Source organism: Grammomys surdaster, unplaced genomic scaffold (assembly GCF_004785775.1).
Source record: "Grammomys surdaster isolate TR1022 unplaced genomic scaffold, NIH_TR_1.0 139, whole genome shotgun sequence".
Taxonomy (NCBI): domain Eukaryota; kingdom Metazoa; phylum Chordata; class Mammalia; order Rodentia; family Muridae; genus Grammomys; species Grammomys surdaster.
The window spans coordinates 2,152,623-2,178,357 of record NW_021604597.1 but is presented as its reverse complement, the minus strand read 5'-3'; the positions used below and the strand labels follow the sequence as shown (position 1 = coordinate 2,178,357).

General features: G+C 45.1%; 1 protein-coding gene across 1 annotated transcript; it reads right to left on the bottom strand.

Moving 5' to 3' along the window:
• Positions 1-1,744: 1,744 nt before the first annotated feature.
• Positions 1,745-23,659, bottom strand: Mgst2 (microsomal glutathione S-transferase 2). The gene is made up of 5 exons (XM_028763585.1): positions 23,441-23,659; positions 20,389-20,488; positions 6,555-6,625; positions 2,539-2,620; positions 1,745-1,966 (listed from the first exon to the last, which is right to left on the bottom strand). The coding sequence occupies exons 1-5, from the start codon at positions 23,496-23,498 to the stop codon at positions 1,834-1,836; spliced, it is 444 nt and encodes a 147-aa protein (XP_028619418.1). The 5' UTR covers positions 23,499-23,659; the 3' UTR covers positions 1,745-1,833.
• Positions 23,660-25,735: the final 2,076 nt, after the last annotated feature.

Genomic DNA, 25,735 nt, shown 5'->3' with positions numbered 1-25,735 from the left:
AGGCACTGGGAAGGTTGGGGCAGAAGGATCATGAAATCAAGGATATCCTGAAACCTTGTCTCAAAAACAACATCTCTTTGGCCAGAGAGAATTCACTATGGAGGAGGCTGGCTCTACCCAGGGTCTTATAGCCCAACTTAACAGCAATTAAAATACTACAGAGGCTTCCTGGTAGCAATGAATAGAACGAAAACTAATTCCATGGCAATAGCTGAAGATGGAAGTTTTGAAAGCCTGGTCCATCCTTTGCCTGCTTTGAAAGCCTGGTCCATCCTTTGCCTGTTTCCACATGCATTAACCATCTGTGTGCATGTGTGTGAGGGTACATGTGTGTGCATGAGCATGTGTATAACTAAATCAAAATAGAACTTATTTTAAGATTTTTTGTTTGTTTTTTGTTTTGTTTTGTTTTGTTTTGTTTTTCGAGACAGGGTTTCTCTGTATAGCCTGGCTGTCCTGGAACTCACTCTGTAGATCAGGCTGGCCTCGAACTCAGAAATCTGCCTGCCTCTGCCTCCCAAGTGCTGGGATTAAAGGCATGTGCCACCATCGCCCGGCTTATTTTAAGATCTTAAAATTTTTGAAAGTTTTCTTTTTTCTTCTTCCAAGTGGCATTTGGATGTGGTAAACATGCTGTAGGGCAAAACCAAAACACAACCAGCAATAAGAACAACAAAACCCAACTACATTTAGTGTCAAATTTTTAAGGATCATCTCTGTTTTACCTAAGAAATAAACAAAGGTCAGAGCTACAGAGTGCTGGGGACCTGTGCTGTGCCTGACAGGCGACAGGCAGACAATGGTCTCCTGACTCTGAAGTGCTCAGTTTCTACCATCAACTTCCTGTTGAGGGTTACCTTATCCAGAGTCAATCACCTACCAGTGGTCGAATTTGACTTAAGTCCAAATGTCTCCTTTCCAAGACAGTGTGGTACTAGCATTCATTTGGGCCCTGGCGCTGTCCAGGAAGCTGTTAGCTCCTCTTGCTTTTCTGGAGGCACTGTGATTTCTTGTTTTCTTTTCTATTATTCATATTCTAGAAACACTAAAGAGTTTCTAGAAGATGTCTGCACCTGGCTGACAGAGGGCTCTGCCTAGTAGGTGAACCTAGATCCTTTTTCCTAAAGTCTTTGAGGCCAGAAGCCAGAATCACTCCCAATTGTCAGAAGAGAAGCTGAAATGTCAAATGAATAGTGTCAGGTAGTGGCTGCACACCAAGACAGGACAGTCACCCGGCTTCCTCTGTGTCCTCAATTATGCCACAAACCCCACAAGATACAGATCTGCCATGGAAACCAGGTCAGACTCGGCCACTGTCAGCAAGGACCCAAGATCCTCTGCCAAGTGGAATGTACACTGCCCCGAGGGACTCCTTAAAATGATGCAATGTCTCTCTTTTTCCTTTGTTCTTCATGAAATACACCTTCACAGAGTTGTGACTAGCTGATGACTCTCTAGTCTGGTTATTTCATGTGTTGGACATCTCCTGACATTTCTTGCTCTGCTGTAGTCAGTGCTGAGGGTCCATCTGTCTGAGCTGTTTCTACCTGGGACTCTTCATCAGGATGGAAGCCAGCATGTGGATCAAGCTTCATCCTCACGAAAACAATCACACCCTCAACAAGCATCCTAAGAGCCCAGGACTGACACACCTGGTGCAGGTGAGCCCACATCGGAACACTCACTTCTCAAGCAGGGCCAGGTTCTGCAGAAGGGAGCATTTCCCCAAAGCCACAACAAGACAAAAGTTTTAAAAGTTTTATTTAACACATGACATCATATTGTTTTCAGAGTGGTGATGGCCTCTACAAGCATGAAAGGGAAGCAAAAAAATTAGAAGGGCTTCCTTAGTTTCTTGGCAACATGAAAGTCCAGGTATTCATCCAGGATTCTGCTTGCTACCCCCAGGACAGCGAGGACAGTCAGCAAGGCCAAAATCCCCAGGCTGAGCAGGAAACCAGTCATCCTGCAGGTGAACATGAGGGAGAAAGGCGTCAAATTGGGCTGTGGTGAGGCCTCAGGGTCCTGGTAAAGACTGCTCACTGCTGGACTGCTCAGAACTTCCACCAAATGTGAAGAGGATGCCGAGGACTGAGGTTGGCTGGCCCCTGCACAGTAGTGACTTCCTAAGCACGCTAGAAACGATGCTGAAGTCTCGCTGGGATTGAGAGTCCATGTGCCTCTGCCGGTTGCGGCTGGTGCCACATGTCTTTAATCCCAGGACTCGAGGCAGAAGCAGGTGATCTCTGAGTTCGAGGCCCGCTTAGTCTATAGAGCTAGTTCCAGGACAGCCAGGGCTATACAGAGAAGCCTTATCTCAAAACCAAACCAAACTAAACAAATAAACAAACTCATCCTGAGCGATGAGCAGATACACACTTGCATTTTCTCATCTCATGCCAAATTGTGTGGCTTGACAAGACTGGCCTCGAGCGGCACAGGTCATTTTGGTCACCAATACTCCATGTGTTCTTAGTGCCTCTCAGGAACTGACCCTGCCGTGCTTGCACAACTATGCCACGATTGGACTCTCTTTACCTTTTCTCAGCGGCTTCTGCATAGCCCCAGAAATACTTGTGACGAGCGTATATGTACAGGAGGCCCAGACAGGTTGCAAAAACTATGGAAGAAATGAAATCAAGAAAGAGAATTTAATGAATGTTTCTCAAAATAAAGTGAGAGTGAGAAAGTATGTTTAAAAGTATCTTCCTGACAAAATAAATGTGTCAAGAATATATAAAGAATCCTTAAGATAATAAGAGAAAAACAACTTTTCTATATAGGTAAAATATTTGAATACATAGTTCACACAATATGATAAGTAAGTTGAGACAATTCAAGGTCAGCAAGCTGCTAGTTAAAGCGGCAGTGAGGGCCAGTGAGATGTCTCAGTGGGTAGAGGCCGGCCTGTACCTCAAGCCTGTCTCCAGCAGTCAGGAAAGCTGGAAGGAGAGACTGGACTCCACAACACTGTCCTTTGATCTCCACGTAGGCCCTGTGGAACATGCTCCAACATACACATAGCATGTACACACACAAGTAATAATAATCAGTAAAATGCAATTCATTTTAAATGTTTATAACTACAGTGAGATGCCACCTTCAAGTACCCAAAAGAGTGGCTAGAATCATTTATTTATTATTTTATTTTATTTTATTTATATTTTTTGAGACAGGGTTTCTCTGTGTAGCCCTGGCTTTCCTAGAACTTTGTAGATAAGGCTGGCCTTGAATTCAGACAACCACCTGCCTCTGCCTCCTGAGTGCTGAGATCAAAGGCATATGGCACCATGTCCAGCATGGCTAGAATTTTAAAGACCAACAATATAAAATGGAATGGATACAGAACAAGAGGAATCCACACACATCAGTGGTAGGATGCAAAAATCACACAGCCCCTTTAGGGAAAGTTCTGGAAGTTTCTCGTAAGAGTAAAATATCATTTAACCAACTAGTCTATTTCTATGTATTTACTCTAGAAACAGGAAGGCAAGTGCCCATGAAAGACCCATTCGAGGACATTCGTGAGAACTGTGATTGGTCATCATAACTGTGAGCTATGTGTTCATGGTCACTGAAGGATGAACTAGTTTGGGAGTTTGTCATCGGGAGACTTGATGACCAGATGGTATAGTCCTCTGTGCCTCTGCTTCTCCACAGAGAATCAAGACAGCTGTATTTGCAGCAACACCCAAATCTCAGTAGCACCGTGGGCTGAGGCATTGCACCTCGGAGTGTCCTGTATTATTCCAATCACATGACGCTCTAGGATGGGAAAAACCAAACTGTGGAAAAATCAGCAGTGGAAGAAACAGAGCTGTATGGGTGCGGGGGCAAGAGTAGACTTCCTGAGTGGTGGCTACAGTGCATAGCTAGAGAGAGAACTGACTCCCACAAGTGTGTTCCTCTGTGAAACTTCACTGAACACCTAAGATCTATGCATTTCACCACATCTAAGCTTTATCCCCCAAATATGCAAAACACAATAGAATGTGCTGCCATTCTGACCAGTCAGAATACTGATGTCTTCTCTAAATGAGCTCCACGAAGAAGCAAACTGAATATCTAGAACCATGGATCTCAACCTTTTGGAAATGAATGACATTTTCACGGAGGTCACCTAAGACCATCAGAAAACACAAATGTTTGCATTACAATTTATAACAGTAGCAAAATTACATTTATGGAGTAGCAAAGAAAATACTTTTATGGTTGGGGGTCACCACAACATGAGGAACTGTACTGAAGGGTCACACCATCAGGAAGGTTGAGAGTCTCTGACGTAGGGTCTCTGTCTGAGACTGTGACAAGCTGAATAACTAAATTCACTATTTTACTTGGTCACCAAGATTTTGTTTTTTAATTTTCAGTATATGTCAGGTGTTTTTCTAAAGATTCAGTTATCAGTTCTACCTTTATGAACGTCATTATTCTAGGAATGGGGCTGCAGCTCAGTAGAGTGCTTGGCCAGCACGCTCGGTTCTTTGAGTTTGATCCTCAGCACCCCAAGAAGATAAAATGAAGAAAAAAATTTCTTTTCTACCCATAGCTGATCTTTTATATGACAGAAGGGTGTGTGTGTGTGTGTGTGTTGCATGATGTACATGTCCATGTGGGCATTTGTGCGTGTGGATGTGTTTGCATGTGTGCACATATGGAAGCCAGAGATTGATACTAGTTATCCTCCTCATATCAGGTATCTTCCTCAGTCACTATCCCTAACCTCCCAATTTTTCAGCCAGGGTCTCATGTTGAAGTTGTAACTCATTGGCTAGAGCCTGTCTCCAGTGTCCTTTCTCATCACTGGGTTACAGATGCGTGTGTAAGCCTCTCTGCACCAGGCTTTCTGTGCGGATGCTGGGATCAGAACTGAAGTCTTTATGGCTGGCACTCTAACTGAGCCATTTGCCAGCACCTTTATCCTGTCAATAAAGAAGACAAGGGATGGACAGACAAAAATTGTAGGCTTGAAAGTGTTGTGGAAAAGCTCCGAGGTGCTGTGGGACAAAGGGAACAGGAGGAGTACTGTCCTCTTAGGGATCTAGAGGATACTGTTAGAGGGAGAAGGCACCAAAGGAGCAGAACATGAGAGCCCAGAGTAGTGGCAGAGCTGCGAGGCATCTAAGGATGTTGAAGATTCTAGGCATGCTCTCTGCTGAGATCTACTGTCCCAGCCTACTGAATTATTCCCCCAAAGTCAATGAACAGCCAGAGGCACCTTAGTAGGCAACTTATGTCGGGAGTGAAAAGCATGACAAGTTACTCAAGAACCTTTCCTTCTAGGCAGTCAGCATCATTCAGCCCACCATGGGAAAATCTGAAGAGTCAAGAGACGGAGACAGAGTCCCATTACCTAATGGCACATCCCTTATTCATTGTTAATATGTCCTTAGATGAAGAGGAACAGCCACTTCCACTCGTGCCATTAAGGAACAAAAGGATGACTTGAGTGAAGTTAAAAAGTTATTCTCTAAAGGTCACTGTATCTGAAATTCCTTGATCGACAGGAAAAATCTCAAGAAAGAGATTGATGAAGGTTCCTTGGAAGCAGCTGGATTTTAGTTTGTTTAAATCTTACCAATCAAATGCATATGCAAATGAAGCCACTGCAGTCACCAGGAATCAAAGGGGATTCTATGTCTCCAGCTAGTGTATCCATGCAGGTGCAACCCCTGAATCCATGGGTTCAAAAAGCCCTCAGCTCACCAAGGAAACATCAGCCAAATAGAAAGGGCATGCTTGCAAACCTGTGGCATCCAAGATGCAGGTTCTTCTGGACCTTCCAAACATAGGTTGTTGGGTCAAATATCAATAGCCCTGATATGTCCTTGAATGGAAGATTGATATTCACATTGATGACAACTTACTAACACCTGTGTGCCTCCATTTCCTCATATGTAGAGTAGGAATCAGTTAGTGATTATATCATATGAATGTTTTAAATCCTACAAACCTATGAACTTCAAAGAAATGACCTGGCATACAGTAAGTGCTCCATGAACATTGCTGTTGTAAAAGTGAATTGTTTTCTGTGTTCTGATCATCCAGTTCAATTAGATTACTGAAGAAAAGATCCATGTCGTTTTTTATCCCTGAGTGTCTGTTTGTTTCAAGCTGTGTGTGGTCTGTAGGCAGACAACCTTGAATGAGCCCTATCTCATCCCAGATGCTTCTGTTGAGAGTATAAATATGCTCAGACCCAGACTCCTGGCCTTGTACATCGCCAGCAAGTATTCTTCCACTGAGCAATGTTGTCAGTGCTTGCTTTTTGAGACACAGTCTCACAGTGCAGCTCTGCCTCTGTCTGACTCCTGGAATCTCAGGTATTTACTCCTATATTCAACTGCTAGTGTTTGGTTTTAATTTTTAATTCTTAAACTAAATCACATCGAGGCCATCTGAACACACCTAGAATTTGGGATGTGTACAGGCATTGCTTCTTATAGTTAAAGTCATTTCCAGCATCAGTAGCCATATGGTCATCTATCTGCCCTTTAATTGTGTTTAAACACCACAGTTGTCTTTGGAATGAGTCGACATGTTCTTATAATTACCTTGATTGAAGTACCATCCAGCCATCCACAGCATCACAAGGAACACGGAATAAAACTCCAAAGAGTTTTGCCTGTAGGGGGACAAATAAAGATGAAACTTAATTCGAGAAGAAACACACACTAATGTATTGATTTTCCAGCTGCAGGTGATCGTTCCATCAACTCAAGCAAAAATAATACAAGAACTTGCATCAGGAATTTAAAGGCTCCTTCCACTTAAAAAGAGTCTTTCGAAGTGGGATTCAGACATTGCTCAAACCACAGAGCGGGGCTAAGAGTCATTCTCCTATACACAAATCGTCACCAGTGAAGCACACCATGGCTCTTTCTAACAGTCAGGCCTCCAGAGCCTAAAAGATTTCCATACCAAGTAACCCAAGAGGCTACTCAATTCACATTAAACATTTTTCTTCTTAAAAATTCTCTCACACCCTTAGCTTTCCACTTGAGTCTTTAAATGATTCCCCTAAAAGCTTCCGAAGTAAAGAAATGAACACATTTAATTCCCATTCTATGCAGTGGGAAGGTAACCAGTTGACTGACTGTCCTTTTAAGAGCACTGACAGCTCTTGCAGGGGATCCAAGTTCAGTCCTAAGCACCCATGTGTCTGTAACTCCAGTTCCAGAAGATCTGATCCTCTCTTCTGGTCTCTGTGTGTACCAGGCACACAAGTGCTGCACAGATCTACAGGCAGGCAAAACAATCATAGACATGAAGTAAAAAATAAAATTAGTAAACAGTAGCATTCCATTGCCTCTATTTGTGGGAAAGCCAGATCAGATTTCGATACTATTGTAAGCACAAGGAAATAGTTCTCCGGGAGCTACAGTTAACTCATATGTACCTAGCAGAGAAGGAAAAGGTGAGATGCAGTAGTGACTGGGTTAGCTCTAATTTCTTAGCAGATAGCTCAGCCAGAGAAGACAGTGTTCTCAGTGTTGTAAGAATCAGTAAGAATAATTTGTCATTTCTGAGCCTGGTGACACATATCTGTCATCTCAGCTACTTGAGGGGTTGAGGCAAGCAATTTTTACATTTACTCCCTACATGGGCTATAGAGTGAGTTCAAGGCCAGACTGAACTATTTAATGAGACCTTGTCTCAAAACAAAAACTTCAGATATGAGGCTGGGGTGGAGTGGAGCTGGAGGAGACTGTTCAGCACTTATAGAGGACCTGAGTTCAGTTCCCACGCCCAGTGGCCCACAACCACCTGAACTCCAGATCCAGGACACTCGATGCCTTCTTGTGGCCTCTGCAGGCACCTATACACACATGCACATACACACAGACACACACATACACAAAAATACAAATACGAATAAAGTCTTTTTTAAGAGCTTGGATGTTTCTTAGTGTTGGGGTGTTTTCCCAGCATGTGCAAGGCTCTGAATTTAATCCTTGTCCTCAATAGAAGGAGAGAGGGAAACAATGGACAAATCCCACACTCACACAAAAGCCATGGCTGCTGCCGAATCCTGAAACACACACAAAAAGTCCTAACATTACCGACAAAACCAGTGAGGACCTTTTGCTCTCCAGGGGCCTGAAAAGCAGGTTGTTGATATCGAAATACTTCCTTCTCTCTATTCTCATCATTTCTTTAAGGCTCAGAAGGGCACCTGTGGCCAGGAAGCTCTCATCAGAAGCCTAAGTGCAGGCTTGGCTCTCTAGCCCTCAGAGAAGTGACAAAGGTGGTTTTCTCTGCGGCCCTGGCATGTCCCTGGCATGTTTTTGCGTGTGATGGGTTTATAAGTTTGTAAGTAGCTGTGGTAAATTAAGTGAAACAATACTTTAAATATTTCATAGTTAGCTAAAATTAAGAACCTGCTTCCCAGCACTTCCCTTTCCATAGAGTCTTTTCCAGAGAGCAAAAGAGAAGAGCAGCACGGGAGGGTTGGAACCCTTTCTACAGGCAGGGCAATTTCCAGGCCCTTTTTGGAAACATCACCCAACTGGCCCATCCTTTATCAGGTTTCATGATACACCCTAAATTACTCCAGGACGTAAGGACTGAGTTTTCCCACATCTCCTTATTCAAAATTAGCTGTGACATTTTTAAACACCTTGGAAGCATCATTCACAAAAGTCTATTTTCAGACTTTTCTTTGCAGTGAATTAATGACCTTGGTGTTGCATTTTGAGGAACAAAGAAATACTATACAGAGCCTCCTAGCCACGTCCAGTTTCACCATGGGGAAGCGTCTGAGAGCCTGTGGTCTCTTTGGGGGGTCTGTCCACAGAGGCTGACACACTGATTTTTTTTGTGCCCCTGAATGAAAGAGGAAGGAAGTCTCTTGGAAGAAAAGAGAAACGAGAAAGGAAGGCTGATGTGGGTCTCTCTGTGCAACTCAAGCTGGAGAACTCCTTAACGGCGAACAGCCTGGTGTAGATGGATCACCCTCAAGAAAGGCTTAGAGAGACTCCAGACCAGAGCGACAGTACCAGGCTCAGGTGACAACGCTTCAATGGTGAGAGAGCCCTGAAATCTCACCTCCCTTCACTAGAACCCCCAAAACAGCCCTGGTATTTGGTCCAGTGTCTTGGTTAGGTCCACAGCTTTAGTGCTGTGATGAAACACCAGGACCAAAAACCAAAGTGGGGAGGAAAGGGTTTATTCAACTTACACTTCCACATCGCTGTTCATCACTGGAGGAAGACAGGACAGGAACTCACACAGGGCAGAAACCTGGAGACAGGAGCTGATGCAGAAGCCATAGAGGGGTACTTCTTACTGGCTTGCTCAGCCTGCTTTCTTATAGAACTCTGGACTACATCCAAGAGATAGCACCACTCACAATGGCCTGGACAGGTCCCCATCAGTCACTAATTAAGAAAATGCCTTAGAGCTGGACCTTGTGGAGGCACTTTCTCAATTGAGCTTCCTTCTTTACAGGTAACTCCAGCTTGTGTCCAGCTGACATAAAACTAGCCAGGACACCTAGGTATGGACAATACTCCAGACCCCAAGGACAATACCAAGTGCACTGAGGCCAGCCAGCTGCTTGCAGCTGTGACTGTGTCACTGGGAACACCCCAACTCCCAGAAGTAATCACAAAAATACAAACGTGCTAAGATACACAGCATGAGCAGAGGGTAGTTAGAGGCCACTGAGATCGGGCCAGAATTGACTACTGCTCCATGTATGCTCATGGAAAAGCAAAGGCTAGAGTGCTAGGGAAGGTTACTTTGTATTTCTTCATCTTTATCCCCCAAGAAATGAGTCCCCTGTCCTATCACAAGCAGGAGTCACTCCTGAACTTACCCAACCTCAGACCTTTGCAGACATGCCTCAAATTTTGGTTTGTGCAGTATATGGTTCACAGTCTACCACAGCAGGAAAGGCTTGGTGACCCTCATGGAGCAAGTGGCCACATCCCTCCAGTCAGTTAGCAGAAAGAGATGACTGCTGGTGTTTAGCTGCCTTCTTCCTTTTAGACCTTTAATTTAGTCTGAGACCGCAACCCGTGGGGATGAGTCTTTTCTCCTCAGCTAAACCTCTCAAGAAACAGCCTCAGAGATGAGCTCAGAGGTATGTCTTCCTAAATAATTTCAAATCCAGTCCATTTACAATGGTTAGCCATCACCTACATCTGTGTCTGTTTCTCGTTAACATTTTTCAGATATCAGAAATAATTCTCTGGCTTCCAGTTGGGGGTCTCTGCTATTTGCAGCTGTCTACCTGGTAGTATTGCTTCACCTTGAGACGCCTGGAGTACCTTGCTGCCTGCTCATTGTCACCTCCTCCACCCCTCCACCCTGTGACCACACCCTCTCCTGCCAGCAGCACCTCTGAGCCTCTTAAAGCCCCCACAGCCTGAGGATAAGGTGAGCTGTGCCCCGTGATAGCCACCACCGTAAACAAATACACTCACGTTAAGGGGACCAAATTCTGAAAACTCCTCCACTAAGCTATCAGCAGCTAGTTACTTTCGCTGACAGGACAAACCAATGCTGAAACAAGTTTACCCTCTTTCTGGCCACCTAAACAGCTACACTCCACACTCCCCTTGCAAGGTGGACAAATTTCCTGTGCCAATTGCCCTCCATAGACACAGTGATGATCACCTGTCAAATATCCCCCCCCCCCCGTATATCCACCCGGGGTTCGGGGAGATAGGCTGTGTCTAGTCATTTTCTGTATAGAAATATGGGGGGAGGGGTAGTCACTGTTATAAGTAAATGTCACCAGGGGCCTAGAATTCCACACCAGGGAGAATAACTGAAAAGGTTACTGGCTAGAGGGCCAGTAGGGGGAGCAAGTGTCCTGCTTGGCCTGGACTTGAGATATTATCTAGAAGGTGGAACTTCAAGTTTTGAAACCAGTACAGCCTTGATACATTGCCCTGGTTTGTCTGGTGCCAAAATGTTTTAGGAGACATGAGGCTTAAGGGAGAAAATGGTAAAAGCCTGAGAAAAGCTGAAACCGCTGGGTACTGTGGTGAGCACTAGCGTTCTCCGTTCCTCCAGACTGTGTGGAGCAGTGGCTGCAACCTGTGCCTTACCCAGGGTGACTCCAGTGTGCAAGCAGCCTTTGGCTCCATGTCTAATGCACATGCAAAGGGAAGTAACCCTGGATCTATCCACAGACGCCACCAGCTGTCCAGCACCGCCCTTGTTTGCACCGCCGGTGTGCACAGACTGAGAGCAAATCCAGCCCCACAAGTACAAAGGTAGTGCTTTTATCAAACCAGAGGAGGGGCATATGTGTGTCTGGGCAGATTAGACCATATTATAAAACACAGGCCCAAGACTTGTCAATCCCACTGGACCACTGAGAAATGCAGCACTCTCACCTGGACCGCATAAAGAAGGAGCCCTACCACTGCTGGGACTGTAGCTCCACCCAGCTGTTAGTCATCCAACCATCCACTCTGCACATCTAGGGACCCACAGGCAAAGAACTCCAGGCGTTTCCTGGACTTCAACTAGGAATGATCCCTATTGCACCAGGCAGTCCGTGCCCACTCTAACTGCTGAAATCGGTCCTGGGTGTCACTTCTACTGCCCTACACCTCTGGGGCTCAGCCCTGTGACCCCGTGTGGCACAACTTCCATTGTATTAAACCTCTGAGAGTTTGGGGCACTCAACTAGAAAACAATACTGTATGTGTTGTAGGACACACAGAATGAAAAGGATGGAATTCTAAGAATGAATATGAATAGAAGCCAAAACATTGTCCCTCCCTCCCTGTGGCTTACTTAGACTCGGGAGCCGCTCACCACAAGTCGTAAGGGACGGCGAAGAGTACATTCTGATAGCAAATAGTACGGTGAAAACAGATAACAGATACAGATTAACAGGAAGGTTACAGTTAAAACAATAAAATCGGGAACACCAAGGAAGATAAATAAGGGGGCCAGCAACTAAGAGACAACCAAGTAGATAAGGAGGGAGGTCAGAGCTCAGAGCTCTGAGCCAGTGTCAGCAGGCCAGCTGGCTTCCCTGAGGCCACAACCCCACTCCATTCTTTGGAGAATATGCGCAAGAATATATATGTTGCCCTGTCATATGACAAACAGTCTACTATTATATAAGAATGGCTTCTAACCAGAAACGTCCACCTAGTCTAGAAAGGAGACCATCCCAAGATTACCCCAGACACGAGACTACAGCCCCACCCTTGAGGGAGAAGAAAGACTGCAGATTCATTTTGGTAGCTGTGATACAAGCTGTTCGTGTAAATATGGGAAGAATGAAATCGTAGTTTAGTTAACAGCCACCAAGACACCTGCAAGGCCGTTGGCTAGCAGGCTAAGGGCCATCAGACAGTCAAGGTCAGCAGCTAATAAGGAGTAAGTCAGAGGCAGACAAAGGAAAGGAGGGCTTCCACCACCCTTAACTGGGTGGACAGTGAGCAAACAGCATTGGCATCTTCCTTTTTTGGTCGGGGGCATGCATAAGGTACGGGAGTTTCTATTGTCTCCGCCCATGACAGCCCAGAAAACCAACGCAACAGAAATTACATTTGTCATAGCCTCTTTTCTAACATAAGTCCTATAAAAACTCCTACACAAAACAATTTAATGATGTTTTCCCTCTCTGGGAACCCTTCCCACTCTCAGGAATTTCTCTCATTTTTCCTTACTGACCCTCAATAAAGCCCTTTGCTTACCCACAGTTGGAACGAACGCAAGGTCCACTGTCTCAGGTTGGCTTTTGGTGATCATGGATTTTCCAACACCCACTGTGGTGGTTTAAAGGGAATACATGCCCCCCATCCACCCCCATCCGCACTCCCATGGCTCATCTGTTTGAATGATTAGTCCCCAGTTTGGTTGTTTAGGGTGAATTCTGAGGTGTGGCCTAACTGGAGGAAGTATGTCACTAAAGGTGGGCTTTGAGGTTTTAAAAGCCGGTGTCAGGCCAGTTAGCTCTCTCTGCCTCCTGCTTGTGGGTCATCTACTACTCTAGCCCATACCTGCCTGCCTGCTGCCAAGGTCCCAACCATGATGGTCATGGACCTTAACCTTCCGGGACTTGAGACCCAATAAATCCTTTCTTCTATGCATTGCCTTGATCATGGTGCTGTGGATCATACACACTTGGACCAAGAAACGTCCTGTCATTCTCAAAAACTCATCACTTAGGGTGACCCTCTTGGTGAGACGGAAGCCTCTGACATGAAACTTTTCTCAGCATTTCTTCTAGTTAATAGACTCCTGAACATACAGCATGAACTTCTGCATGTAACAACCTCATTCTGCAAGCTGGAGAGGGGGACATCCTCAAAGCTGGCCTTCCTAACCCTGTGCTCACTGTAGATAGGAAAGCTTTTAAAAATAAAAACAGGCCAGGCATTTCACTGAGGCTTCTAAAGATCTTTCCTCCCTCCTCCGTTTTTGCAGATTCACTCTGACTCAGCAGCTGCAAATTCACAGAGCCTGGTCTGTGAACTTTGGGAAGCAAGAAGCCCTGTGAATTATGACTCTTATCAGAAGGGTCAGAGCGACAGCTTATCATGCCCAGAGAAGGCCTCTGGGTGAGAAAGAGATTGCAGGAGTTCATGGATAGGTGGGGACATATCTAAATTGCTCCTTATGGGACAGGTTATATGGTGACCCAGGACTGGAGTCCCAGCACTCGGGAGGCTGAAGCAAAAATTCCAGGCCAACCTGAGCTACATAGTGAGTGAAGGGACTCTGGCCAGCTCCTGGGTGGTGAACATGACTCTAGCTCCCCTTGCCTTTCTCTCTCATTCTCTCTGCCTTGCAAAAAAACAAAAAACAAAAAACAAAAAAAACAAAAAAAAACAAAAAAAAGAAAAGGAAAACAAACAAACAAAACCCATTAGATTACATTCCTAAAGCTAACCACCAAGATCCATTCCCTTATTTGGCTACTTTCTCCTCCTGAGGCCAACTAAGATCCAGCTATCAAAATATTAAAGTCTAGCAATCAAAAGCCCCCCATTGGCTCACCTAATTTACATGCCCAATTAAAGTTAAACACCTCAGCCTAATATGGTTTCCCCCTTTAGCTTTATAAACTACATTTTCCCATGTGCCACATCTCTGTCTCCTCTCTATCCAGAGGAAATCCTTTGTCTCACTCTGAGACAAATACTCCAGCCCCTTCTCTCTATTCCCTTCTCCTTCCTCCTCTCTCTCCTGTCCTTGTCTCTTACTCCCTGTCCTCTGTCCCTCTGGGGCTAATAAATCCCCTTTGTGCTAAGAACTTGGTCTTGAGGGGTTCTGAACCAATACCAATCTTAACAATGAGCACCTCAAAAATAAGTCAATGAATTACTAATTCATTGACTTAAGTGTTCCTTGTTGGGTACGTCACCTGTAGGAGTCAGCAGGAGGTGTATCCTGGTGGCAGCAGGGCCTAATTCTAACTACCACACAGCAATTAAATGGCTGATAGAAGCAAGATGAACGCACGAGGAGCCAAGATGTCCAGCTCTGCTCCAAATTCCCTCTGCCTGTCACTGACCTCACCACTGAGTCTTTCACGATCTTGGGTATCCTCTTTATTCAACTCAATGGGCATATAGTGCTTCCAGCTAATACCCTGGATGGTAAGCTGTGGGGTAGTGGACCTTGCCAGGAAACTTAGTACAGTCAAGTGGGTTCAGAAACCCGTCCTCTTACCTGAGGTATTTCACCTACTCCTGACCACATTCCTGTCACGTGACCACAGCACCCCATGGAGAGGACCATGATGTAGGGGCATTATCCAAAGCCCCTCTACATCCAGATGAAGCACCCCTAACATCTCAGCCAATAGAAAGCATCTGTATTTAGACCCTCAACCCACTCCAAAATGTATATAGAACCCTGTCCACAAGGAAGAAAGGCACACAGAAAGTTACTTCATCAAAGATTGACTGAGAGTTTGTCATATAGGAGCTGTGACACTTTTGGAGAAGAGAGTCAGTCGTCTCCTGAAGGTTTTGCCCCTGGAAGCTGCCTCGAGCCTACTGTAGTCACTTCCTGCTTGGTGGCCCAGAGCTCCACCGCTATCCACAGATAGTATGCAGTACACAGACCAGCAGTAAATTTCCATAGACATGCTCAGGCCAGAGACATCGCTCATTGGGTAAGAGTACGCAAGCACAAAGACCCGAGTTCAGATCCCAGCACCGGTGCAGAAAGCCTGCTGTGGCTGTGTGTGCACCTTAATCTTCAGCACTGTGAAGGCCAGAGGTATGGTCTACTTGGGCTTGCTGGCTGCCGGCTCAGGTCTGGGGTCAGTGGCATGCTCTGTCACTGACAAAGTAGAGAGTGATAGAGCAGGACACCTGATGTTCTCCTCTGGCCCTACACACACACACACACACACACACACACACACAAATACTATACACCATGCACACACACACACACTGTACACCACACACAAGCACACCCATACATATTATACAATACACACATATAGAGGACGTTACCAATGTCTTCCTCTGCCCCTGTGTGTGCATGTATGTGCATATCATACACTATACAACACACACACACATATACACAGATAGAGCAGGATTCGAGATATCCTCTCCCCCCATGGGTGCATATTATACATCATATAACACACACACATACACAGAGAGAGAGAGAGAGAGAGAGACAGACAGAGAGAGAGAGAGAGAGAGAGAGAGATGCTCTTTCTATCCCCTTCTCTTCCCTTCCTCCCTCAGTCTCTTCCTCCTTCACATACTACAAAATGTAATGGCCTGCATCACTCTAAAGTTATAGAACATTTGAAAACTCCTATCTTTGTGAATTTACCTTTAGGGTTTTTTTTTGTGGGGTTTGAACATGAATTAGGATCATTTGTTTTCATTTGTAAAATTTCAGGCTTCAAATTTTAAATGAGTGCGAAGAGTTAACAACCACCATTCAGGTGACCAGATGACTGCCCCAGCCTGCTGCAAGAGGCAGGTGCCTCCACAGAGCTTAGAGGACCATGGAGTGATGCTGGTGAGATGTGCTTCTCTCAGAGAGCAGTGACTTTGGCCCTGCTGCAGGCTGTGCAGCAGAGAGAAGAGTGGGGAAAAGCAGTATGTCTATGAAAGTCAAGGATAGCTAAAGGGATTCAATGCTTCATCAAGGACAGAGAGAAAACAAAGTGCATCCCTTCCTCAGAACTAAGCAAGCCAGTGTGGGAGTGACAGAGAAAAAACCTGCAAAGACCTTCTGGCCCAGGTAGGTTTTCCAGGCACCTCACATAAAATCTATACGCCATACTCTTGACAAATGGAATCTAAATTTGCCAGATTTGTCCCAAACCTTAGAATGTAAGGCAAGAACTTGACTAGTGCTATAGAACATTCAAGAAGAAATACAGGGAGTGGGGCAGGACTGTCCCCTTTCCCCTCCAAAGGAAGCAGGGGAGCTGCCACTGAGCCAGCCAAGTTCGCTTGGCTCCAAATCCACCTTGATATTATGAGGGTATTCTTTTATTTGATTATTTCAACCTCTGTCTCTTCCACTGTGGTTAAGCAAACAAACTAAGTTCTGACAAATGAGTTGAGCTTGGGTATTTATTTCATAAACAACAACCTCAGAGAAATATTTAGAATTGGGGTCCAGCTTTAGTTCTAGGACGAAAAGAGTCCAGTTATAGAAGGGGTGGGAGGAAACAGAATCAAATGTGTGGGAACAGTGAGAAGGAACATAGAACCAAGACATGTCCTTGGATCTGACCTGCTAGACATGTCATCCTTCCCAACCAGGAGTCCTCAGCTCAATCAGGCTGAAATGAACCTTCCGCTGGCCTCACCTTCAGCCTCACACATGCTGCTTCCTAGTTTTCTATACACCAGTTGTGGGGGTGATTGGTTCAGGGACTGTTCAATCCCTTTTGTGATTTTCTTCTGTTGGGGGGAGGGGTTATGGTGCTGAACCCAAGGCAAGTCTGTACACAAGACAATCACTCTACTGCTGAGCTGTGGTCTCACCTGGTCATATTTACATTAGTCAACCTAGTTCAGCTTGCAGTCCAGCCCAACTCCTGTGGCCGAATCCCCTCCTGGGCTCTCACGAGGGATTTCCAGAGCACCAACCTGGGTCATGCAAATGTGACTGGTGTTGACCTTCGGTCTTCCTCAGCTGTGTATGCCACAGGACTCTTGCTTTGTTCACTGATACAAGCCAAGCCAAGCCATTGTATATGGAGATAACCATACATGTGTACAGTATTTAATGTGTGGTTTCTTTACTTAATGTGTGAAAGTGAAAGACAGAGCACAAAATAAATAATAACTTGAACACGAAGACCATAAGGGGCTTGAGAAATTGAAGTTGGTAGGACTTAACTTGTGTGCTTTGATATTATTAAAATTTTCTAAGTATTATTTAAACAGGAATGACGCTAGAGAATTTTTTAAGTGATTAATGAAATTCTCAAGTGGAAAAGAACAAATTGTACCTGGGAGACCCAAAGACATAATGGTTTGACATCACTGACAACAGCCATGGAAGAGCAAGGGGTGACAATAAGCTCCCAGAGTTGGAACAATGATCAGCGAAAATTCTTTAGCTGGCAAACAGTAGGCAGTGAGAGAATGTCTCCAAAAAGAACAAAAGCCCCCAAATGCAGGAACTGAAAATAAAGGAAACTAAAAGACCAGCTCAAGAGCAATTAGCATGTTTCAAACAAGAACGAAGCATGAAGAAGAAATTGAGGGAGAATATTTTTTTAATCTTCTGGGACAGACAGACATGAGTTTCTGGACCATAAGGAGACCTGCTCTGGGGTTCAGCATGATGTAATGCAGAAGAGATCTATGAGGCCCCGTGCACCCCAAAGCCTCTCGGGGTTCCCATACCATGTGACAAGGTCTAGAAGACAAATGTCAATAGCATCTAAAGACACTAGAGAGTGATGGGACAATTGTCTCACAATTCAGGACGGATAAGATTTTTCATATGGGAATATAAATACCTCACCAGGACATCGTCGATGTCAGGTGACGGGGCTGTGCTGTATTTAAACAGGATAAGTCTCTAAATTCTACGAACCTGAGCTCCTCTCAGGAAGCATTCAGACAGGTTTCCTAGAGCAGATCTGGAATGCTCTCCCACAGGCCTCTAAATGGTACGGAGTTGGTGTGTAATTTTCAGAGAGTGGAGGTAGTAGGAGAGCTTAGGTCACTGGTGGTAGACCTTTGAAGAGGATGCTGGGTCCTAAACTCTTTCTTTTTCCGCATGTGCCCATAAGGTGAACAGGGATTGTCCCACCACATGCTTTCATAATGATGTATGTACCACATAATATGGCCAACAGAGGAGGATATCTAAAACCCTGAACCAAAATAAATCCTTCTACTCTGCAGGTTGCTTATCTTGTGCATTCATCACTGTAACAGACAGCTAACAAATGTGCTCTGTGAAAACAAGAGACAAAAGTAATGCAAAAAGAAAAATAAAAATTGGAATCCAGGTACCAGGTGATCCAAACCAGAGAGTATAAGAAAATTCTAGGGTGGCAACAGGAAGACCCAGAATTACAGCCATGTGGTAGCTCTAAAGAGCATCCTCCACCCTACAGCAAAAAGGGGAGGATTCAGGCAGACCTGGCTCAAAGCAGGAATGAGATGTTAGCTGGCTGCTAGTACATCTCGATGTACTCTGAGGAGAGACTCCACTCTGCAGAAGAATCAGGAATGAAACTAAGACAACAAAGACAACTAAACTAACAAACAAATTAACCTTAAGAAAAATGAAACCTGCACAAGAAGGAAACATAATTACAGAACATTATCCTGATGCACTCTGAAGGTTGTTTACTTAACCACAATGGTCCAAACACTGGCTTGGGGTTTAACGAGTTTTGCTTTGGTGTTTTGTTTTGTTTTGTTTCGAGACAGGGTTTCTCTGTATAGCCTGGCTGTCCTGGAACTCACTCTGTAGACCAGGCTGGCCTGGAACTCAGAAATCCGCCTGCCTCTGCCTCTCAAGTGCCGGGATTAAAGGAGTGCACTCCCATTGCCCGGCTTTAATGTGTAACATAGTGACCCAATTACAAGTCGACAAAAAGAGAAGAGTGTGACGTTCTTTCATAGAAGGACCTCAACTAGCAAGGCTTAAAACTGTCTACCAATAAGGCAGCGGTGAAATCACAGTGTTTAGAAATACAAGCGTTAACAAAATGGATGCCAGTGGCTATGTGGGGGACAGGAGGGCGGCATGTGAGGGGCAAGCACAAAAGACAGTGACTTTTAAAGATTCGTCACTCCACTTTGTTTCCAGGTTGTGCACATGTATTACCCTGATAAAATAAATATTTACTTCTAGGTGTCAAACATGCTGGCATTAAACCAATACTTGTTACTTGACATACCAAAAGTATTTAAAGACAACTAGGATGGGAATGACTTCTTCTTGTATGGTTTGATGTTACTTAAAATGGTGTTGAGTCTTGTCAGTGGCGTTCCCTATACACTTTGAAGCTGAGGGAAAGAATGGCCTATAAAATCCCTCAGGAAGCAAGAGGCTGATCAAGAGACCATGTTGTCAGCCCAAGGGCCTGCCTTACCAAAACTGAATTCAAGGTATAATTTTTATTTTAATAGCCAAAATGAGACCAGAACTATACAAGGAAAAATATAGGTGAATCTTACTCCTGGACATAAAAGAAAAATCCCAAAAACTAACAAAAGATATTGATAATGGTGACAGTTTCCAAAGCACTGGGCTTTGGTGGTGAAATATAAAGGTCACCCTAATGTTGACAGGAAAGTGCATGGTATCTATGACAGAAAGGTTCTATGTGTGTCTGGAAAGGCAGGGAACACAGATGATCAGAGACTCTGACAACTCGTAACTCAGGACATCTCCTTATATGCTTCGGGTTTAAGGAAATGGTTCTTAGAGAAATTAACAGCCAAAGAAAAGAAAGAATGAGCTGGGTGGTAGTGGCGCACGCCTTTAATCCCAGCACTTGGGAGGCAGAGGCAGGCGGATTTCTGAGTTCGAGGCCAGCCTGGTCTACAGAGTGCGTTCCAGGAAAGCCTGGGCTATACAGAGAAACCCTGTATCGAAAAAAAAAAAGAAAGAAAGAAAAGAAAGTATGAAATTGTTAGTTACACCTGAGTCTACTGAATGAACCCTCATGGAGTCTAGAGAGGTCTCTGTGATCAGCCACCATGCTTAAGAGACACAGACACTCTTCTTCCTAAGTTGTAGCGTTTTGGGTAAATAGGCCTATTAGATCTGAACTAAAATTGGGTAAATATCACCCATTGGATGTTTCATGATAGTGGAACCTGAGAATGAGGCAGAGTGACTTGTGGCTGTAACTGAAAATGAATTTAGGGCCTTCTATATTACACTTTTCCCTAATCAGACTCCGTCTGTGGCAGGCCTGTCTGTGTGAAAAGCGTTACTTACTGTGCACGAAATATTCTCTGAAACTCCAGAGGGCCCGTGACTGCTGGAGGTGCAACCTTGTGTTTTAATCTTGCTCGTCCGACCCGAAAAGCAAAATAACCTGCAAGAGAACGGAATGTCGTGTTACAGTCTGGCACATCACTGGTCACCAGTGAAGTGTGAGTACAGTTGGGTACCAGGGCTGCCTACTAGAAATCATCAAATTAAAACAGACTGGCCAGTGAGCCCTAGGGACCTATCTGTCTCTGTCTCTCTAGCACTGGGATTGCAGGCCTGCACCACCATACCCAGTTTTGAGGGTTTGTTGTCATTGTTTTTGTTGTTTGTTGTTTTATTTTGTTTTAATATGAATTTTGGAAATTGAACTCAAGACCTTGCGTTTACAAAGCAAGTTCTTTACCACCTGAATTATGTCCCAGCTCCCTCACCTCTTCCATACTTCCTAATTACCTCCTGGAGTCTGTCATTTCTTTTCCCACTATCTCCCCCAGGTTCATGCCCTTGGTCATTGCCTCAAACACGCTTTGGTCTCACTTTACTGTCTCAACATCCACTTCTGACCCACTAGTGTTTTAAAAGGAGTAGCTTCCTCTTGTAAAATCCCACACCAAGTCTGTGACCTCAGTCTCTTCTCAGTGAGTATTCAGGGAGATGTTTTCTCCCAAATCAGCACACTTGCCCTTTGACAGGAAGTCCGTCAGAATTGAGCCTGGCTTAGGAAGGACTCTCTGAGCAGGCTCCTTCCCTTCCCTTTGCCCCCACCCCCACCCCATTAGCTGCTACTTAGGAGTTAAACAGCGGAAGTGAACATACTAAGTATGTAATACTTAAGGCTGAAGTGATCTGAAGGAGAGAGGTGGGTACTGTCCAGCCCTGCATTAAACCCTTGCTGGGCAAAATAACTGTAGATGAGCCAGTAGCTCACGGGACCAACCGGAGCCCAAAGAAGGGGGCCCTGTCTATTATGGAGAATTATGGAGAAATTGGAACTTGGCCTTTCTGGCCCCCAATACCCCTGCCCCTGTACTGTTACTGTTTCTCCTAATTTGCTTCATAGCCCTGGAGGGAACACCGAGGGATGGAAACAATGAAGGCTGTGTGTTCCTGGATTGACCAATTGTCCAATGACATTCTAAAGAAGTCAGTTTCTCTCAAGTCTGTGAACTGCAGCCAGTACACACCAGCCAATGTAAGGACCTACCTCAGGAAAAGCATCAGGTGTGGGAACATCCAGAAAGGGAAGGCACATTTGGACTTCGTGTCAGGTTCTGGAGTAAAAGCCCCAATCTATACAGTAGCTATGGACAAGTTATTCCATCCCTTCTGTGGAAAGACTGAATTTCTCTTATCTTTCCTCTTTCCTGGGACTGGGGGATGTTTGTGTGCTGGGGACAGTAAAGGTGGATACTTCCTCCACCACTGAGAACCGCTCAATCACAGAGCCTTCCCTGGGGAAGCCACTTCTCTTTAGCAGCTTCTGTCTGCAGATGAGAAGTTTAGGACGAGAACAGTGGTAAGGACCTATTCTGGGCCAGTCACCATGGAGGTACTTCCTACTCAGGATCCTGTTTAACTTTCTGTGCTGAAGACACGGAAAAGCAGAATATCCTGGCCTGGAGCAGTCAGCTTCCGGAAGGCTGGCCCACACAGATCCTGGTGGGTCTGTCTTAAAAGCCTGAACTGTTTGTACCTTGGCACAAGCTGTCCTAATTCTGTGAACAACAAACTTCTGTTGAAGTGGCTAGCTAAACAGTATCTCTCTGTCTCTTTGTCTCTGTCTCTCTCTCTTTCTGTGATCCATCTCCAACAATTAAACTTTTTTTTTTCTGTCACAAACATCATTTTTCTGGTCTCTTCTCTTCCTGTTCTTTTCTTCCGTCACCCTCGAACTCCCTCACTTCTGGTCCCAGTACACAGTGTCGTCGGCATGAACCAGCACACAAAAGGCTCTCTGTGGGGAAAGAGTCTCTGTGGGAAGGTCCCTGCCTGCTCTGCAACTGCAAGACCAGGGCACACTGTTTACTTAGACCCAAATTCTTCAGGGACTGGTAGCAAATTCCTGCTCCATTCCACAAAAGCTGCTAAACAAAACATGTATTTGAAGGTTTAACATTTTCCCTTATCCACAAAGCAGACTGGCTAGGCTAACCACTGGGTGAATGTGAAGACCCTGCTCTACCGCTAAGCAGAGCAGTCTTTTGCTTCCGGCCTGCACTGTCCCCAGCTCTCAGCCCAGGTTTCTGGAAGACGCACCCCAGAAAGAATAAACAGGCTTTCTTGGTTAAGAAACTCTGTTCACTAAGCATGTAAGGAAGATAGCATGAGTTGAGTAACTTTGCTCCTGGGGAGACAGAGTCTTCATTTATCCAGGCAGAGGTGGGTGTGAAGTCGTCCTATTGGAGAAATCTTGTGATGTTTAGAAGTCATTACTGAATCTAAGCCGCATATTTCTGCAGAACTTTACCCTGGTGATCATATCTGCCATGGGCAGTTTTTCTTTAAAAACAAAACAAAACGAAACAAAAATGCTAAATGTTTACAACCAACTTCAGAAACAGGAAGAGTTTCCTGGTGAACACGCCTAATGGATATCTGTGCTCCCCATTTTCATGTGCTCACTTCCTGCCTGAGACTCCTGGTGCTCCCTGCACTGAGAAATGAACTGTCACCATAAATGATACAGAGTCACTAGGCTCTGAGGCTCACAACATTCCTGAGAGACCTGATCTCTGGAACATTCCCAAATTCTACCCATCTCAGGGAAGGAGCCGGCAGGCCACCCTGAGCAATCTTTGCTGGGCACCCACGACTACCAAAAAAATACAGGCATGAAGCCCAAACACTGAAGCAAGCACGCAATCTCTCTCTCTCTCTCTCTCTCTCTCTCTCTCTCTCTCTCTCTCTCTTTCTCTCTCTCTCTCTCTCTCTCTCTCTCTCTCTCTCTCTCACGCATAGACACAGATATACAGACACACATGCACACGCACGTGCGCGCGCGCACACACACAAACACACATACATACACACAAATACACAGTCCCCGTGTTCTTACTTTGCTGACAGGCAGAAAGAAGAGAGACTGCAGCCAGCAGGCTTGAATCCCCCGCCATCTTTCTTTGACTCTGATCTCTTTCACAGAACTGTTTGTAGGAAGCCAGCTGAAGAGCAGAGGTGCTTTAGGACCCTGAGGGGCTGATCTCTCCCTTATAAAGGCAACAGGGTTGAGTCAACACAGTTGGGGAAGAAAAAAAACAAAAGAGCAGGATTCAAGGTTGAGTAACAACCTTTGCACTGAAACTGAAAACCACAGGAGCAGGCAAGGCTGGACTGCTGGCACAGATCCGTATCTGTTCCTTTCTGTACACACCCCAGACACACACCCTACAAAGACACACACCCTACACAAACACACACCCTACACACAGGCGCACACACACACACACACACACACACACACACACACACACACTGATCTCTCCCGATTCCTCAACTCCAGCTCCTAAGAGACAAATTAAAAATAAATAAAAGCCTGAAGCCTCTTGAAGCCTTATACATCCACTCTGTTTTATTAATTATTTTTTGACACTCTCGTTCACTGGGGACAGTGGGCCTCTGGTCACTGCACATTTGTAGTTAGTGCTCCAGGGTCCTCAGGTGTTTAACCACATCTATCAGGTGAAGCAAAGCTCAGTGCAAAGGGTCTGAAAGACACCAATCTGCCCCGGGAGGCTGGACCCCCTGGGCCTGGTGCTGATGCGTACATGTCTGAATGGCGAAGCTCATGTTTGCCCAGGAGGCCATGCCTGTATATGTGCTACTCCTCGGGTGGCCTAAAGATGCTCTTGACCTTGTACCAACAGGGTAGTCGAGCTTCCTGGTGTCAATCTTGTCATGCCCCAGTTCCCCACTTACCAGAAACCTCTTGCATCTGTTTTGAGGCAGGTTAACCCTGGGTGCAAGTAGTTTCTACCTCTAAAATGTAGAAAACGACGCGGCTTCACTCAGGGACATTATTGACCCTTCTGCAGAGGCAAAATTTCTATGTGATCCCACCATGAGGAGATTGCTGTGGAACCAACAGAAACCTACAAAACTAGGTTTTGTTTTACTTTTTAAATATATATTGTTGTATTATATTATGTGAACCAGCAGACCTAAGGATCCTAAACTATGCGCCATTGAGTGGAAGGACCAGGGATAAGAAATACAGATCAAAGCTGGGCCAGGGAGGTCTGCACCAGCTGATCACTTTTGCCAAGCAAGTTTATTAAGAAGCATGACACCATAAAAACCTATTTCTGGGGGGAATAATGGCCAAGGTCAGCAGAAAGCTAAGTCCAACAGTGTTGGCAAAGAGAGCACAGGTTACCTCAGACATAGTTGTTTTAGGACTGCTAGCTACAGCCCAGAGTGAAGAGTCAGGTTCCAGAAGCCACCACCTAGACTCCTTCAGAGCACTGGCTCTGGGGTGAGGCAGGCTTTGCCAAGTCCATTCTGAACAAGGACACAGAACTAATGCTCCTTTTGTCCTTTTCATCCAGACCTAAAAGCCTAAAAGTATTGATTAGTCTAGTCTCTCTCTCTCTTTCTCACTCTCTCTCAACCTCTCTCTCTGTCTCTCTCTGTCTCTCTCTGTCTCTCTCTGTCTCTCTCTGTCTCTCTCTCTCTCTCTCTCTGTGTATGTGTGTGTGTGTGCAGGTATATGTATGTACAGGAATGTGTATATACAGGTATGTGCCTATACAGGTATGTGTATAGATGTATGTGTGTGGTCAGGTGTATGTGTGTGTTCAGGTGTATGTGTGTATACGGGTATTATATATATGTATAGATATGTGTGTACAGGTATGTGTGTACAGGTATGTGTGTATGCAGGTATGTGTGTATTCAGGTGTGTGTATGTGTACAAGTCTCTGTGTGTGTACAGATACACATATATGTATATGCATAGGTATGTGTATGTACAGGTATGTATATGTACAGGTATATGCATGTACAGGTGTATTCCTGTACAGGTATGTGTGTGGGCAGGTATGTGTAGGCCACACCCCACAAGTGGAGATCAGAGCTGGTTGTCTCCTCCCACTGTAGAGTACAGAGAGTGAGCTTGGGTCTTCAGGCTTGAACTAAAAGCACTTTTACTTACTGAGTCATAGAGGTTCTCTGTAACGTCCCCTCGACTGAAGAAGAGAAGACAGTTCTCTGTGGGACACATCAGCTCTTTTAGAATGTCCCTTTCTTCCTTTTGTCTTGCTTAGCACTAGGGATTAAACACAGGGCCTTGTACATGCCAGCCAAGCACCACAGAGCGGCAATCAGGGCCTGTGGATGCGCCATGCACCACTGA